We start from the raw sequence: 18,477 nt of genomic DNA, 5'->3' as shown, positions 1-18,477 counted from the left end.
GTGTATATATACACAATGGAGTATTACTTGGCAATCAAAAAGAATGAAATCTTGCCATTTGCAACTATGTGGATGGAACTAGAGGGTATTATGCTAAGTGAAATTGGGCAGAGAAAGACAAATATCACATGACTTTACTCATGTGAAATTTAAGATACAAAACAGATGAACATAAGGGAAGGGAAGCAAAAATAATATAAAAACAGTAAAGGGGCAAAACATAAGAGACTCTTAAATACAGAGAACAAACTGAGGGTTCCTGGAGTGATTGTGGGTGGGGTAGATGGGCTAAATGGGTAAGGGGCTTTAGGGAGGACACTTGTTGGGATGAGCACTGGGTATTATACATAGGTGATGTATCACTGGAATCTACTCCTAAAATCATTATAGCACTATATGCTAACTAGGATGTAAATTAAAACAAAACAAAACACAGGCCACTGGAAAAAAATAAAATAAAAATACTGAGTTTTTCATTTCATGAACATGGAATATCTCTTTGTTTGATTAGGTTGTATTTGACTTCCTTTATCAATGTTTTGTAGTTTCTGCTTTCAGATCTTGCACATTTTTTTTATGTTTTATTTATTTATTTTTAGTAATCTCTATACCCAAAGTGGGGCTTGAACTTGTACATTTTTGAAGGTTTATACCCAGGTATTTCATATTCTCTGGTACTATTATAAATTGTATTATTTTTTAATTTCAACTTTAAATGTTTTCTAATATATATAGAAATATGACCGATATTTGTATATTGACTTGTATTCTGCAACCTTGCTACCCTCACTTATTAGTTTTAGTAGATTTTTTGGTAAAGTATTTGGAATTTTAAACATAATTATATTGTCTGAAATGTAAATAATTTTATTTTTTCCTTTTTGTTCTGATGGTTTTGACTTCTTTTCCTTTATTTTATCGGCTAGAACCCCATAATGATTTTGAATATGAGTGATGAGAACAGATCTCCTTGCCTTGTTCTAACTTGGGGGATGAGGGTGAGGGTGGGAGTAAACATTCAGTCTTTTATTGTTAAATATGTTAGTTGTATAATTTTTGTAAATAAGACTGAAGAAGTTCTCTCTATTCCTACTTTTCTGAGAGTTTTTTTTTTTTATCATAAATAGTTGTTGAATTTTATCAAGTGTTTTTTTCTGTATGTAGTGAAGTGGTCATTTGCTTTTTGTTCCATTTATTTATATGGTAAATTATATTGGTTAATTTTCATTAAAAAATTAGCCTTGCATTCCCAAGATGAACCTTACTTGGTTATAATCTATCATTATTTTATGTATTGTTTGATTTGCTCCTATTGTTGGAAGATTTTTGCATCTATGTGAGAGATACTGGTCTGTAGTTTTCTTTTAATATGTCTTTAGTTTTGGTATCTTGATAATGCTGATTGCAGTAAATGAGTTGGGAATTCCTTGTTTTTCTGTATTTTTAAAATTTTGTGTAGAATTTGTATTAGCTCTTTCATAAATGTTTGGTAGAATTCACCATGAGGTCATCTCAGTCTATAGATTTTTGTGTTGCAAGATTTTGATCTAAATGGTCAATTTTAAAATAGATATAGGGGTATGCAAGCTATCTGTTCCTTTTTAGGTAAACTTTGGCAGTTTATGTATTTCAAAGAATTTGACCATTTCATCTAAGTCATCAAACCTAGGGTATAGAGTTGTTCATTGTATTTCCTTATTATCAGTTCAGTGTCTGTAGGGTTTATAGTAATCTCCCCCTATCATTCCTGATATTTGTAACTTGTCCCTCCTCTTTTTATTTCGTGGTCATTCTATCCAGAGGCTTACTGATTTTTGTCAACAGTAGTTGTTATAAATACTCGTTATGTGTACTATACCTTTTAAAGAGCTTTATTATATTCTATTTGAATATCTAAGACTCCATAAGATACATTCCATTGTTACTCCCTTTTATAAATAAATAAACAGAAGCTTGGACATCTTAGGAAACTTGCCCATAGTATGACAGCCAGAATGACGGATCCAGGATTCAGATCCAGGTTGGTGTACTACAAAGCCTTTGTTTTGGCCACTGTGCTTTACTGACTGGTATAAAGGATAAATCAAAACCAGAGAAGATATATAACGGAGTCTTCACCTTCACACCATGACTGGGAGCAAACTCTTCATTTTTATCATTGGACCGTAGTATCTACTGTTTTCTGTCTTTGGACCCCTCTCTGTAAACAGCATATAATACAGAACATCTTGTGATAAGATGTCATAAGGTCTCCAGAGCTCTGTTTGCTCCTTCTAAAAGTTTAGATCACTCAGTGAGGGTACCCACCAAGGAGAGACAGAAAATTTGGGGACTTCTGGTTGCTACAAAATATTTAATAACACATCTTACATTTTCAGAACATAGGATCTTCTGAGGCCTTCCAGTGTCTGGATATCTGAAATAGTTGTCCTGATGCCATCCATTTTTTTAAATTGAAGTAAACTTGACATACCATATTGTATTTGTCTCAAATGTACAACATAGTGATTTGACATTTATATACATCATGAAATGTTCACCATAAGTCTAGTTACCATCTGTCACCATACAAAGTTATCACACTATTATTGACTATATTCCTTATGCTGTACTTTACATGCTGTGACTTACAAATAATTTCACACTTCTTAATTCCCTTCATTTGCTTTGCCCATCCTCCCACCTGCCTCCCCTTGGGAACTACCAGCTCTCTGTCTGATGCCATCCATTCTATACAGAATAGAAATAAAAGTGTTGACTCTATGCCCTTCCCTTTAAAATATAGGTACTTCGCCCTCAGAGATATAAGATATGCTTTTGAAAATAAAAGCTGACATAGCTTGCTTGTCTCCTTAGGTCTGACGGTAACTGCTGTGAAAGACTCAGGAGAATGGAATTTGGAGGCTGGAGCATTAGTACTTGCAGATGCGGGCCTTTGCTGTATCGATGAGTTTAACAGTCTCAAAGAGCATGATAGAACCAGTATCCATGAGGCAATGGAGCAACAAACCATAAGTGTTGCTAAGGCTGGGTAAGAGTTTCTTTTCTTTAAAATCTATAGGAATAATGACATTAGTTAATATGTGATTATGAAAAAATATGAACCTTATTGAACTACAAGGTATGTTTGGTCTTATCAGGTATTATCAGTTAACATTCATCAAGACACACATTAGCATCCCCCTGGAAGTGTATGAGGAAGTAAAAATGAGGTTTTGGGACAAAGAAATGAAAAACTAAAGTATATGCATATTCAATAATGTGTATCTACTGTGGGCATATTACTATGTTAGGAAATTTAAAAGAATTCAAAAAGAAAAATAGCATAATTTCTCCTTTCAATGGCATTCTCCTTATCTGTCCTAATAGAAGGTGATCACAGCATGTGGAAAACTGAATAATAAAATATATTAACATAAAATGATGTGCCTGTTTGTGACTCCAAAAGGTTTAGGGGTTGAGGTATGTGAGTCACTGGTGGCATATGACCACTGAGGAGGAAAAGTAGGCAGGTCAGATAGAAATCCATTCATTCAGGCCCTGAGGTGATTATGAGAAACTTCTCTGGCTACAAAGGCTGACCACCAAGTAGGCTGCTGGGTCATCCAAAAAAGGACAGAGCTAGAACTATCTCAGCCCTAATGCTACTGTTATAGATGTGAGGCCAGCTGATCAGGCAGATAGGACTGCCAGCAGAGTCTTCAAACAGCAGTGGGTATAAAGACAGATGCTGGTGTGTATAGATTCTCTGAGATCTAATTTTATGCACTTGCAAAAAAAAAGAAAGGGAGGAGATGAGAGGATATAGCCCATAGGAAAAAGACACAAGAAAAAGCTAGGTGGAACCATTACCAGATCTATTCATTTCACTTGATGTACCTTCACTCTGTATATATTCATTAAGAGCCTGCTATGTGCCAGGCACTGAACTAGACACTGAGAAGTACAAAGATGAATACAGCACTATTCTTCAGGTGTTTGCTATTTTGTTGGGGAAGATAAACAAAAGAGCACGAAAGTGATAAGTTCATAATAAAAGTGATATGAGATCATACTTAAAATAATTATTGCTTCTAAACTCTTTATCAGTGGGAAATTAGAGATATAGTTTCCTAAATATCTTCAAGGCTACTTTGTCTTCTCATTATGTCTCCATTTAGTTAGCACCTTTGCTGGTTGGCAGGATTTGTAGTTTATTTTGATATGCCTTTTCCAGAGAAAATCTGGGACATTTTGAAGTATTCCTTAAAAATTTACCCTTACATCAGGGAAAATTTGAACAAATGCTTTGAATCTAGTTTTAGAAAGGGAGAAGATTAGCAGTGCTATATGATAGGCTACAGAATAAACTTTTTAAAGTGAAAATATTTGCTTAATCACTCCTAGTACCTTACTCTCTGCTAGATGTGAATTAGTATGAATCTTTTTGCTATCCATAAATGTGTCATAAGTTCCAAAAGAAATGTTCTATAGCTAAACAGTTCAGTTATGGCAACCATAGGTTGGACGATCTTGTCATTACTATACTTTATGCACTGAAACAGGGCTTTTTACACTGTGATGAGGGACCAGTTTTGTCTTTTTCAATTCATCACAAAGCAATACTTTTTTAAAGTTTATTGAGAGACAGAGAAAGAGCGCACACATGTGCATGAACAGGGAAGGGGCAGACAGAGAGAGAGAATCCCAAGCAGTCTCTGAGCTGTCAGTGCAGAGCTTGAACTCACAAACCACGAGATCATGACCTGAGCTGAAACCAAGAGTCAGAATCTTAACTGACTGAGCCACCCGGGTGTCCCACAAAGCAATATTTTTATAAAATACAATAACTTAAAAAAATTTTTTTAATGTTTATTCATTTTTGAGAGACAGAGTGTGAGTGGGGGAGGGGCAGAGAGAGGGAGACACAGAATCTGAAGCAGGCTCCAGGCTCTGAGCTGTCATCACAGAGCCCAACGTGGGGCTCAAACTCACCAACCATGAGATCATAACCTGAGCTGAAGTCAGATGCTCAACCGACTGAGCCACCCAGGTGCCCCTATAAAAATTATCTTAAAAAATGAAATAAAAAAGCAAAGACATACAGAACATAAGCCTAAGTTCTTCTTCCCCTTCCAGAGTGTGGAAAGGTATAAGAGCATGTCACTCCCATCCTAACAAGAAAAATCCAGATAGCCCACAAAAATGATAACTTTCCTTGAAGATATCAGAGAGCTGAATTTACAAGGAAATCAAGGGAATTAATTCTAAAGTGTGACAGGCCCACCTGAGGAGAGATGATGTTCACTTTTGACAGAGCGTGAGAGGAAGAGGTGGCTGCCATAGAAGCAAATAAGGAAAAATGACTAAAGTTTTTAAAATTCCTTGATCTCCAAGCATGAGGTAGCATGTCAGCGTAGAATCACTCACATCCAAACACAAAGGGAGTTCTCTCCTGCAAGCCCTTCTCCACAAGTCTCCAACCCAGGGCCTCTTAGGGGAGGGATAGAGCAGGAAAACAGATCAAAACAAAACAAAACAAAACAAAAAAACACTGTACTTCAGGAAGAGGTTAGAGCACCTTCCCTCCCACAGGAGCCAGGCAAAATGGTGCTGCTTCTGGGGAAAGGGTAGAAGCAAAAGCCTTTTTCTCCTGATGGAAGGACAGGAAACACTCATCAGGTCCAGGATCCTGAACCAAGGCAAAGCATCCATTTCCTTGGGAAATGGGACAGAACAATTCCTCCTGCCCAAGGACCACCACAGATACATGGCAGGGTTCTGCTGCCACCAGGCTGGAGGGACACAGAGGCTTACAGCTTTCCAGCCCATCCCACCAAAAAGCGGGTTCACAAACCCTGCTTCAGACCAGGAGACCCAAGAACCAATCTGGCTCCCAAATAAGCCTAATGCCTGGTAACTAGCAGTCTGCCACTGGGGAAGGTGCAGGAGTATGGAAAGAGACACCCCCTGTGGTGTGGGTGTGCAGTGACTGCTGAAAGCTGAAGGTAGAGTAAAAACACTGAGAATGATCTTCCAGCATTGCACTGCAACCCCCATCTAGATGCACAAAATTGTGGCGACTCAACAGTGACCAAATTTGAAATCTCTGGTGCATTGAAGGTAAAGATAACAACAAGGCCACTACCCAGATCAACTGTCATGGCCTTACAGACACTGAAGGCCATCTCTACACATGAAATGGTATAATATTATTTGAAGGCAGACTGTAATAAGTTAAAGATGTAAACTCTAGAACAGCCACTAGAAAATAAAAGAGTGCATAACTACTAAACCAGGTGTAGAGATAAAATGGAACTATAAGAAATAATACAAAAGGAGGCAGGAAGAGAAGAAAAAGGAAACAGAATAGTAGATGGGACAAACAGAATGCAGTTAGCAAGATGGTAGATCCAAATTCAACCATATCAATAATTACATTAATAGCTATGTAAACAATTAAAAGGCAGTGATTGTCAGATTTGATAGAAAAGTAAGACTCGGGGTGCCTGGGTGGTGCAGTCGGTTAAGCATCCGACTTCAGCCAGGTCACGATCTCGCGGTCCGTGAGTTCGAGCCCCGCATCAGGCTCTGGGCTGATGGCTCAGAGCCTGGAGCCTGTTTCTGATTCTGTGTCTCCCTCTCTCTCTGCCCCTCCCCCGTTCATGCTCTGTCTCTCTCTGTCCCAAAAATAAATAAACGTTGAAAAAAAAAAGAAAAAAAAAAAAAGAAAAATAAGACTCAACTAAATGCTCTCTTCAAGAAACTGACTGACTGATTGATTGATTGATTTATATTGTCAGGTTAGCTAACATACAGTATAGTCTTGGCTTCAGGAGTAGATTCCTGTGATTCATTACTAATACAACACCCAGTGCTGTCTTTTTTCCATGGATATTCTTTCCTACTTTGTCTAAGATTAGTTGGCCATATATTTGTGGGTCCATTTCTCGGTTCTGTGTTCTGTTCCATTGGTCTGTGTGTCCTTTTTTGTGCCAGTACCATACAGTCTTGTTGATTACAGCTTTATAAAGCCAAGGACTGTGATGCCTCCAGCTTTGGTTTTCTATTTCGACATTACTTTGGCTATTTGGGGCCTTTTGTGGTTCCATACAAGTTTTAGGATTGTTTGCTCTAGCTCTGTGAAGAATGCTAGTGCTATTTTGAATGAGATTGTATTGAATGCATAGATTGCTTTGGGCAGTACCAACATTTTAACAATATTTGTTCTTCCAATCCATGCACATGGAATGTTTTTCCATTTCTTTGTGTCTTCTTCAGTTTCTTTCATAAACTTTCATAGTTTTCAGCATATAGATCTTTTACCTCTTTGGTTAGATTTATTCCTAGGTATTTTATGGTTCTTGGTGTAATTGTAAATGGGATTGATTCCATGATACCTCTTTTGTTGCTTCATTATTGGTGTATAGAAATGCAGCCAGTTTCTGTACATTGATTTCATATCTTGTGACTTTGCTGAATTCATGTATCAGCTCTAGCAGCTTTTTGGTGGAGTCTTTCAGGGTTCCCGTGTAGAGTATCATGTCACCTGCGAAGAGTGAAAATTTGACTTCCCTGCCTGTTTGGAATGCCTCTTATTGCATTTTGTTGTCTGATTGCTGATGCTAGGACTTCCAACACTATGTTAAACAACAGTGGTGAGAGTAGACATCCCTGTCATGTTCCTGATCTCAGGGGGAAAGCTCTTGGTTTTCCCCATTGAGGATGATGTTAGCTATGGGCCTTTCATATATGGCATTTATGACATCAAGATATGTTCCTTCTATCCCAACTTTCTTGAGGGTTTTTATTAAGAAAGGATGCTATGTTTTGTCAACTGCTTTTTCTGCATCTATTGACAGGATCGTATGGTTCGTATTCTTTCTTCTACTAATGTGATGTGTCACGTTTATTGATTTATAAACATTGAACCAGCCCTGTAGCCCAAGAATGAATCCCACTTGATCTTGGTGAATAATTCTTTTAATATACTGTTGGATTTGATTTGCTAGTATCTTGTTGATAATTTTTGCATCCATGTTCATCAGGGCTATTGGCCTCTAATTCCCCTTTTTAGTGTGGGGTCTTTTTCTGGTTTGGAAATCAAGGTAATGCTGGCTTCATAGAATGAGTCTGGAAGCTTTTCTTCCATTTTATTTTTTGGAACAGCTTGAGAAGAATAGGTATTAACTCTGCTTTAAATGTCTGGTAGAAAGTCCCTGGGAAGCCATCTGGCCCAGGACTCTTATTTGTTGGCATATTTTTGATAACTGATTCAATTTCTTTTCTGGTTATGGGTGTGTTCAAGTTTTCTTGAGTGTTGGTAGTGTGTGAGAGTCAGGAATTTGTCCATTTCTTCCAGATTGTGCAGTTTGTTGGCATATAATTTTTCATAGTATTCTCTGATAATTGTATTTCTCTAGTGTTGGTTGTGATCTCTTTTATTCATGATTATATTTATTTGTGTCCTTTCTCTTTTCTTTTTTAGAAGTCTGGCTAGTGGTTTATCAATTTTGTTTATTCTTGCAGAAAACCAGCTCTTAGATTCACTGATGTGCTCTACTGTTTGTTTTGTTTTGAGTTTGGTTTTTTTTGTTTGTTTGTTTGTTTTTTGGATTCTACATTGTTTATTTCTGTTCAAATCTTTATTATTTCTCTTCTTCTGCTGGCTTTGGGCTTTCTTTGCTGCTACCTTTCTAGTTTCTTTAGGTGTGAGGTTAGGTTATGTATTTGGGACCTTTCTTGCTTCTTGAGATAGCCCTGAATTGCAACGTATTTTCCTCTTAGGACCACCTTAGCTGCATCCTAAAGGGTTTGGACTGTTGTGTTTTCATTTTCATTTGCTTCCATATATTTTTTAATTTCTTCTTTAATTTCATGGTTGACCCATTCATTCTTTAGTAGGATGTTCTTTAACTTCCATGAATTTGGGGGCTTTCCAAATTTTTCTTGTGGTTGATTTCAAGTTTCATAGCGTTGTGATCTGAAAATATGTATGGTATGATCTCAATCCTTTTATATTTGTTGAGGGATGTTTTGTGACCCAGTATGTAATCTATTTTGGAGAATGTTCCATTTGTACTCGAGAAGAATGTGTATTCTGCTGCTTTTGGATGAAAAGTTCTGAATATATCTGTTAAGTCCATCTGGTCCAATGTGTCATTCAGAGCTGTTGTTTCCTTATTGATTTTCTGCCTAGATTATCTGTCCATTGCTCTAAGTGGAGTATTAAATTCACCTGCAATCACAGTATTGTTATCTATACATTTATTTATGTTTGTGATTAATTGATTTATATATTTGGCTTCTTCCACATTGGGGGCATAAACATTTACAATTGTTAGCTCTTCTTGATGGATAAACCCTTTAATTATAATATAATGCCCTTTTTTATTTCCTGTTAACAGTCTTTGTTTTAAAATCAAGTTTGTCTGATATAGGTATGGCTACTCCAGCTTTCTTTTGCCATCCAGTAGCATGATAGATGGTTCTCTGTTCACTCACTTTCAATCTACAGGTGTCCTCAGGTCTAAAATTAGTCTCTTGTAGGCAGCATAGAGATGGATCTTCGTTTTTTTAATCCATTCCGATACCCTATGTCTTTTGATTGGGGCATTTAGTCCATTTTCATTCAGAGTGACTATTGAAAGACATGGATTTAGTGTCATTGTGTTATCTGTAGGTTTTGTGCTTGTGGTGATGTCTCTGGCCCTTTGTAGTCTTAGCAGCATTCCACTCCCAGATTCCCCCTTAGGATCTCCTGCGGGCTGGTTTAGTGGTCGTGAACTCCTTCAGTTTTTATTTGTCTGAGAAGCCTTTATCTCTCCTATTCTGAATGACAACCTTGCTGGATAAAGGATGCTTGGCTGCATATTTTTCCTATTCAGCATATTGACTATTTTCTGCCACTCCCTTCTGGCCTGCCAAGTTTCAGTGGACAGGTCTGCTACTACCCTTATGTGTCTACCCTTGTAGGTTAAGGCCCGTTTGTCCCTTGCTGCTAACTTGCCAGTTTCACTATGATATGTCATGGTGTTGACCTGCTTTTGTGGATTTGGAAGGGAGTTCTCTGTGCCTCTTGGACTTGGATGCCTGTTTCTTTCCCCAGATTAGGGAAGTTCTCAGCTATAATTTGTTCAAATAAACCTTCTCCCCCTTTCTCTCTCTTCTTCTTCTTCTGGAATTCCTATGATACGAATATTATTTCATTTCATTGAATCACTTAGGTCTCTAATTCTCCCCTCATCGTCTAGTCATTTCCTTTCTCTTCCTTTTTCAGGAAGGAAAAGGAAGTTTATCTTTTTCCATAAGTTTATCTTCTCTTTCACCTGTTCTCTCCACTGCTTCTCCCATCCTCCTTGTCAGTGCCTCTGGTTTATTTTGCATCTCTTTTATAGCATTTCTTAATTCATTGTGACTATTTTTTAAGTCTTTGATGTCTGCAGCAGTAGATTCTCTGCTGTCTTTTGTGCTTTTTTCAAGCCTGACTATTAGTCTTATGACTGTTATTCTAAATTCTTATTCAGATATATTGTTTATATCTGTTTTGAGCAATTCGTTAACATTTCTTCTTGGAATTTATTTTGAGGAGAATTCTACCGTTTTGTCATTTTGGCTAGGTTTCTGTCTTGTTTTAATAGCTTGTTGTGTGTCCTGCACCTGTGAGAACTACTATATTAAAAAGGGGTCATAGACTCTCCAGGGCCTGGCACTTCAGCAAGTGTTTTTAAAAAAAAATTTTTTTTAACGTTTATTTATTTTTGAGACAGAGAGAGAGAGACAGAGCATGAACGGGGAGGAGCAGAGAGAGAGGGAGACACAGAATCGGAAGCAGGCTCCAGGCTCTGAGCCATCAGCCCAGAGCCCAACGCGGGGCTCGAACTCACGGACCGCGAGATCGCGAGATCGTGACCTGAGCTGAAGTCAGAGGCTCAACCGACTGAGCCACCCAGGCGCCCCCAGCAAGTGTTTTTAGAGTGTGTTTCTTGCACTCTTTTGTTGCGTATTTTACTGCTTTATCCCACTGGTCAGTCTTCTACAAAGCTTCTCCTTACTTGTAGTGGTGGATTGTTTAGACCTTCCACCAGGTGTGCTTTGATTTGTTCATTGAAGTAACCCTGGAAGAAAGGAAAGGGCAGGGGACATGATCCTACACAAAGAGAAGAATGAAAGGGGCAACAAAAAAGACCAAGCAGAGAATCAAAGAAACTATAAGGCTTAATCCAGAGAGAGAGGGAATGGAAAATAAGAAGAAGGAAATATAGAAAAGGGGTAAAAGAATAAAGTAAAAATGCCCAATTAAACAGACAAAGCAGAGAAAGAAAGAAAAAAATATTTATGTATTTAATAAGAATTGACTAAAAATCAAATCAGAAACTATGGGTCTGATCCCAAAGGGAAAAAAAGAAGAGGGTAGAAAGAAAAAGAGAAAAGAGAAGAGAAGGAAAGAAAAGAGGCAAAAGAGAGAGAGAGAGAGAGAGAGAACCGACTAACATACAAAACCACAGGACAGTTGTCTGTTGGTGCCTGGGACTGGTGTCTGTGCTGGTTGGGAGGAGAGGCTGTCTGTTCCCTCAGTTGCAGTCCCGCTCCAGTAGATAAGCAAGTGCCAGGCACAGAGGGGTGGGGTTTGGGGTAGGCTGGTACTGCCCCCACTGGGGGCCACTGTGCTGTTCCCGAAAGCCCCACAGTGTTGGTGATGGGGAGAAAAATGGTGACACCGCAGTCTCCCTCCCTAGACTAGGTGTCTCAAACCACACTGTTCCTCACAGAGTGGCGTGGGCAGTCAGTTTGCCTTGCTCCAGTTTCCTGTGCCTCCTAGGCACTTGGCTGGGATTCAAGACCCGATGTCTTAAAGGATCCCACACCATGGGGACCAAGTTCTGGGATGGCGCCACTCTGCCCTGTCAATATGGCTGGTGCCTGCAGGGTCTTTTGTCCTTGCAGGGCGGGGTGGGGGGTGCAGTATACTCTCTTTCCACAGTACTCAACGGAGGGGACTGTTCTCTTCCAGTGTGCTTCTGATATGCTGTTTTATCTCCCCCAATTTGCATACACACACCTCTGTCCCGCCAGGCTGTCTCTCTCCACCTATGGAGATTTTTCTGTCATTCTGCAGATAGATTTCTTAGGTGTTCCAAGTGTTCTGACCTCAATACAACTGTGTTTGAGGGAAATCCTGGTCCCCCTGCATGTCTGCCATCTTAACTCCAGAAACTGACTTTAAATTCAAACATATAAGTAAGTGAAAAGGATAGGAACAAAATATTCCATGGAAACACCAAACCTTGACCAAGACGTTATAGGAAAATAAAATTACAGAATGATATCCCCCACGAACATAAGACATGAAAATTCTTTTTTTTTTTTTAAGTAGGCTCTGTGCCCAACGTAGGACTTGAACTCATAACCCTAAGACCAACAGTCGCATGTTCTACCAACTGAGCCAGCCAGACATGAAAATTCTTAGCAATACTTTAGTAAATTAAATCCAGCAGTATATTAAAAAGATTATACATTATAACCAATTGGAGGTCATCCAGGAGTGCAAAGTTATTATAACATTTGAAAATCAATTAATGTAATTCACAGTATTAAGGAATAAATGAGAAAACATCTCAATAGATGCAGAAAACATATTGGACAAAATAATGATAAAAATTGTCAGCAAACAGGAAGAGAAGTCCATCTACCTATTTATATGTTATCTATGAAAAACCTACAAGAAACATTTCATGCTTAATGATGAAAGACTGAATGTCTTCCATTTAAGCATGGGAGCAAGTCAAGGATGTCCAGTCTACTTCTAATCAGTATTGTAGTGGAAGTCTTAGTCAATTTAGTAATACAAGAAAAAGAAATGAAAGACATTCAGTTTAGAAAGGAAGAAGTTAAAACTGTCTCTCTGTATAAATGTGTGTTTACATAAAGGATCTTAAAGAATCAATGAAAATGGTGTTAGAACTAATAAGTTTTAAAAGGTTATAGGATGCAAGGTTGGTGTATAAAAACTAATTGTATTTCTGTATACTACCAATGAGCAATTAAAAACTAGAATAAAACATACTACTTATAATAGTATCCACAAATATGAAATGTTTAAGGATAAATCTAGCAAAATATATTCCATATTTTTACAGTGAAAATTGCAGACATTGGTGAAAGAAATTAAAGAAGACCTAAGGAAGTAGAGACATAGACTAAATTTCACTCATCAGAAGACAATGTTAAAATACCTGTTTTCCTCAAAGCAATCTATAGAATCCATGCAATTTCAATTAAAATCCCAGGAGGGCTCCTCCCCCGTTCATGCTCTGTCTCTCTCTGTCTCAAAAATAAATAAACGTTAGAAGATGGCGGCGTAGGAGGACGCTGGGCTCACCGCGCGTCCTGCTGATCACTTAGATTCCACCTACACCTGCCTAAATAACCCAGAAAACCGCCAGAGGATTAGCAGAACGGAGTCGCCGGAGCCAAGCGCAGACGAGAGGCCCACGGAAGAGGGTAGGAAGGGCGGCGAGGCGGTGCGCGCTCCACGGACTGGCGGGAGGGAGCCGGGGTGGAGGGGCGGCTCCACGGCCAAGCAGAGCCCCCGAGTCTGGCTTGCAAAAAGCGGAGGGGCCTGACGGACTGTGTTCCGACAGCAAGCGCGACTTAGCGGCTGGGAGGTCATAAGTTAACAGCTCTGCTCAGAAAGCGGGAAGGCTGGAGGACAAAGGGAAGGAGAGCTGCTGAGCCCCCTGACAACAGAGCTCAGTTTGGTGGGGAACAAAGGCGCTCGCCAGCGCCATCTCCCCCGCCCATCCCCCAGCCAAAATCCCAAAGAGAACCAGTTCCTGCCAGGGAACTTGCTCGCTCCCCGCAAACACCCAACTCTGCGCTTCTGCGGAGCCAAACCTCCGGCAGCGGATCTGACTCCCTCCTGCTGCCACAGGGCCCCTCCTGAAGTGGATCACCTAAGGAGAAGCAAGCTAAGCCTGCCCCTCCTGCCCCTGTGCACCTTGCCTACCCACCCCAGCTAAGACGCCAGATCCCCAGCATCACAAGCCTGGCAGTGTGCAAGTAGCCCAGACAGGCCACCCCACCCCACAGTGAATCCCGCCCCTAGGAGAGGGGAAGAGAAGGCACGCACCAGTCTGACTGTGGCCCCAGCGGTGGGCTGGGGGCAGACATCAGGTCTGACTGCGGCTCCGCCCACCAACTCCAGTTATACACCACAGCACAGGGGAAGTGCCCTGCAGGTCCTCACCACGCCAGGGACTATCCAAAATGACCAAGTGGAAGAATTCCCCTCAGAAGAATCTCCAGGAAATAACAACAGCTAATGAGCTGATCAAAAAGGATTTAAATAATATAACAGAAAGTGAATTTAGAATAATAGTCATAAAATTAATCGCTGGGCTTGAAAACAGTATAGCTGACAGCAGAGAATCTCTTGCTACAGAGATCAAGGGACTAAGGAACAGTCACGAGGAGCTGAAAAACGCTTTAAACGAAATGCATAACAAAATGGAAACCACCACGGCTCGGATTGAAGAGGCAGAGGAGAGAATAGGTGAACTAGAAGATAAAGTTATGGAAAAAGAGGAAGCTGAGAAAAAGAGAGATAAAAAAATCCAGGAGTATGAGGGGAAAATTAGAGAACTAAGTGATACACTAAAAAGAAATAATATACGCATAATTGGTATCCCAGAGGAGGAAGAGAGAGGGAAAGGTGCTGAAGGGGTACTTGAAGAAATCATAGCTGAGAACTTTCCTGAACTGGGGAAGGAAAAAGGCATTGAAATCCAAGAGGCACAGAGAACTCCCTTCAGACGTAACTTGAATCGATCTTCTGCACGACATATCATAGTGAAACTGGCAAAATACAAGGATAAAGAGAAAATTCTGAGGGCAGCAAGGGGTAAACGTGCCCTCACATATAAAGGGAGACCTATAAGACTCGTGACTGATCTCTCTTTTGAAACGTGGCAGGCCAGAAAGAATTGGCACGAGATTTTCAGTGTGCTAGACAGAAAAAATATGCAGCCGAGAATCCTTTATCCAGCAAGTCTGTCATTTAGAATAGAAGGAGAGATAAAGGTCTTCCCAAACAAACAAAAACTGAAGGAATTTGTCACCACTAAACCAGCCCTACAAGAGATCCTAAGGGGGACCCTGTGAGACAAAGTACCAGAGACATCACTACAAGCATAAAACATACAGACATCACAATGACTCTAAACCCATATCTTTCTATAATAACACTGAATGTAAATGGATTAAATGCGCCAACCAAAAGACATAGGGTATCAGAATGGATAAAAAAACAAGACCCATCTATTTGCTGTCTACAAGAGACTCATTTTAGACCTGAGGACACCTTTAGATTGAGAGTGAGGGGATGGAGAAGTATTTATCATGCTACTGGAAGCCAAAAGAAAGCTGGAGTAGCCATACTTATATCAGACAAACTAGACTTTAAATTAAAGGCTGTAACAAGAGATGAAGAAGGACATTATATAACAGTGACAGGGTCTATCCATCAGGAAGAGCTAAGAATTATAAATGTCTATGCGCCGAATACCGGAGCGCCCAAATATATAAAACAATTACTCATAAACATAAGCAACCTTATTGAGAAGAATGTGGTAATTGCAGGGGACTTTAACACCCCACTTACAGAAATGGATAGATCATCTAGACACACAGTCAATAAAGAAACAAGGGCCCTGAATGAGACATTGGATCAGATGGACTACAGATATATTTAGAAGTCTGCATCCCAAAGCAACAGAATATACTTTCTTCTCGAGTGCACATGGAACATTCTCCAAGATAGATCATATACTGGGTCACAAAACAGCCCTTCATAAGTTTACAAGAATTGAAATCATACCATGCATACTTTCAGACCACAATGCTATGAAGCTTGAAATCAACCACAGAAAAAAGTCTGGAAAAACTCCAAAAGCATGGAGGTTAAAGAACACCCTACTAACGAATGAGTGGGTCAACCAGGCAATTCGAGAAGAAATTAAAAAATATATGGAAACAAACGAAAATGAAAATACAACAATCCAAACGCTTTGGGACGCAGCGAAGGCAGTCCTGAGAGGAAAATACATTGCAATCCAGGCCTATCTCAAGAAACAAGAAAAATCCCAAATACAAAATCTAACAGCACACCTAAAGGAAATAGAAGCAGAACAGCAAAGGCAGCCTAAACCCAGCAGAAGAAGAGAAATAATAAAGATCAGAGCAGAAATAAACAATATAGAATCTAAAAAAACTGTAGAGCAGATCAACGAAACCAAGAGTTGGTTTTTTGAAAAAATAAACAAAATTGACAAACCTCTAGCCAGGCTTCTCAAAAAGAAAAGGGAGATGACCCAAATAGATAAAATCATGAATGAAAATGGAATTAATACAACCAATCCCTCAGAGATACAAACAATTATCAGGGAATACTATGAAAAATTATATGGCAACAAATTGGACAACCTGGAAGAAATGGACAAATTCCTGAACACCCACACTCTTCCAAAACTCAATCAGGAGGAAATAGAAAGCTTGAACAGACCCATCACCAGCGAAGAAATTGAATCGGTTATCAAAAATCTCCCAACAAATAAGAGTCCAGGACCAGATGGCTTCCCAGGGGAGTTCTACCAGACGTTTAAAGCAGAGATAATACCTATCCTTCTCAGGCTATTCCAAGAAATAGAAAGGGAAGGAAAACTTCCAGACTCATTCTATGAAGCCAGTATTACTTTGATTCCTAAACCAGACAGAGACCCAGTAAAAAAAGAGAACTACAGGCCAATATCCCTGATGAATATGGATGCAAAAATTCTCAATAGGATACTAGCAAATCGAATTCAACGGCATATGAAAAGAATTATTCACCATGATCAAGTGGGATTCATTCCTGGGATGCAGGGCTGGTTCAACATTCGCAAATCAATCAACGTGATACATCACATTAACAAAAAAAAAAGAGAAAAACCCTATGATCCTGTCAATCGATGCAGAAAAGGCCTTTGACAAAATCCAGCACCCTTTCTTAATAAAAACCCTTGAGAAAGTCGGGATAGAAGGAACATACTTAAAGATCATAAAAGCCATTTATGAAAAGCCCACAGCTAACATCATCCTCAACAGGGAAAACCTGAGAGCTTTTTCCCTGATATCAGGAACACGACAGGGATGCCCACTCTCACCGCTGTTGTTTAACATAGTGCTGGAAGTTCTAGCATCAGCAATCAGAAAACAAAAGGAAATCAAAGCCATCAAAATTGGCAAAGATGAAGTCAAGCTTTCGCTTTTTGCAGATGACATGGTATTATACATGGAAAATCCGATAGACTCCACCAAAAGTCTGCTAGAACTGATACATGAATTCAGCAAAGTTGCAGGATACAAAATCAATGTACAGAAATCAGTTGCATTCTTATACACTAACAATGAAACAACAGAAAGACAAATAAAGAAACTGATCCCATTCACAATTGCACCAAGAAGCATAAAATACCTAGGAATAAATCTAACCAAAGATGTAAAGGATCTGTATGCTGAAAACTATCGAAAGCTTATGAAGGTAATTGAAGAAGATTTAAAGAAATGGAAAGACATTCCCTGCTCATGGATTGGAAGAATAAATATTGTCAAAATGTCAATACTACCCAAAGCTATCTACACATTCAATGCAATCCCAATCAAAATGGCACCAGCATTCTTCTCGAAACTAGAACAAGCAATCCTAAAATTCATATGGAACCACAAAAGGCCCCGAATAGCCAAAGTAATTTTGAAGAAGAAGACCAAAGCAGGAGGCATCACAATCCCAGACTTTAGCCTCTACTACAAAGCTGTCATCATCAAGACAGCATGGTATTGGCACAAAAACAGACACATAGACCAATGGAATAGAATAGAAACCCCAGAACTAGACCCACAAACGTATGGCCAACTCATCTTTGACAAAGCAGGAAAGAACATCCAATGGAAAAAAGACAGTCTCTTTAACAAATGGTGCTGGGAGAACTGGACAGCAACATGCAGAAGGTTGAAACTAGACCACTTTCTCACACCATTCACAAAAATAAACTCAAAATGGATCACGGACCTGACTGTGAGACAGGAAACCATCCAAACCTTAGAGGAGAAAGCAGGAAAAGACCTCTCTGACCTCAGCCGTAGCAATCTCTTACTCGACACATCCCCAAAGGCGAGGGAATTAAAAGCAAAAGTGAATTACTGGGACCTTATGAAGATAAAAAGCTTCTGCACAGCAAAGGAAACAACCAACAAAACTAAAAGGCAACCAACGGAATGGGAAGAGATATTTGCAAATGACATATCGGACAAAGGGCTAGTATCCAAAATCTATAAAGAGCTCACCAAACTCCACACCCGAAAAGCAAATAACCCAGTGAAGAAATGGGCAGAAAACATGAATAGACACTTCTCTAAAGAAGACATCCGGATGGCCAACAGGCACATGAAAAGATGTTCAGC

General features: G+C 39.4%; 1 protein-coding gene across 5 annotated transcripts in view; it reads left to right on the top strand.

Annotated features, from left to right (window-relative positions):
• MCM9 (minichromosome maintenance 9 homologous recombination repair factor) overlaps window positions 1–18,477 on the top strand; it is a 117,672-nt gene that overhangs the window by 68,997 nt on the left and 30,198 nt on the right. For all 5 annotated transcript variants that reach the window (XM_040474493.1, XM_040474492.1, XM_040474494.1 and 2 more), the window contains one exon: window positions 2,857–3,031. In XM_040474493.1, the coding sequence (XP_040330427.1) occupies window positions 2,857–3,031 (175 nt within the window). The remainder of the gene's footprint in view (window positions 1–2,856; window positions 3,032–18,477) is intronic.

This window comes from Herpailurus yagouaroundi, unplaced genomic scaffold (genome assembly GCF_014898765.1).
Source record: "Herpailurus yagouaroundi ecotype Mexico unplaced genomic scaffold, PumYag 139, whole genome shotgun sequence".
In the NCBI taxonomy this organism is placed as follows: Eukaryota; Metazoa; Chordata; class Mammalia; order Carnivora; family Felidae; genus Herpailurus; species Herpailurus yagouaroundi.
Note: the sequence above shows the minus strand (reverse complement) of the source record. Positions and strands in the feature narration are given on the sequence as shown.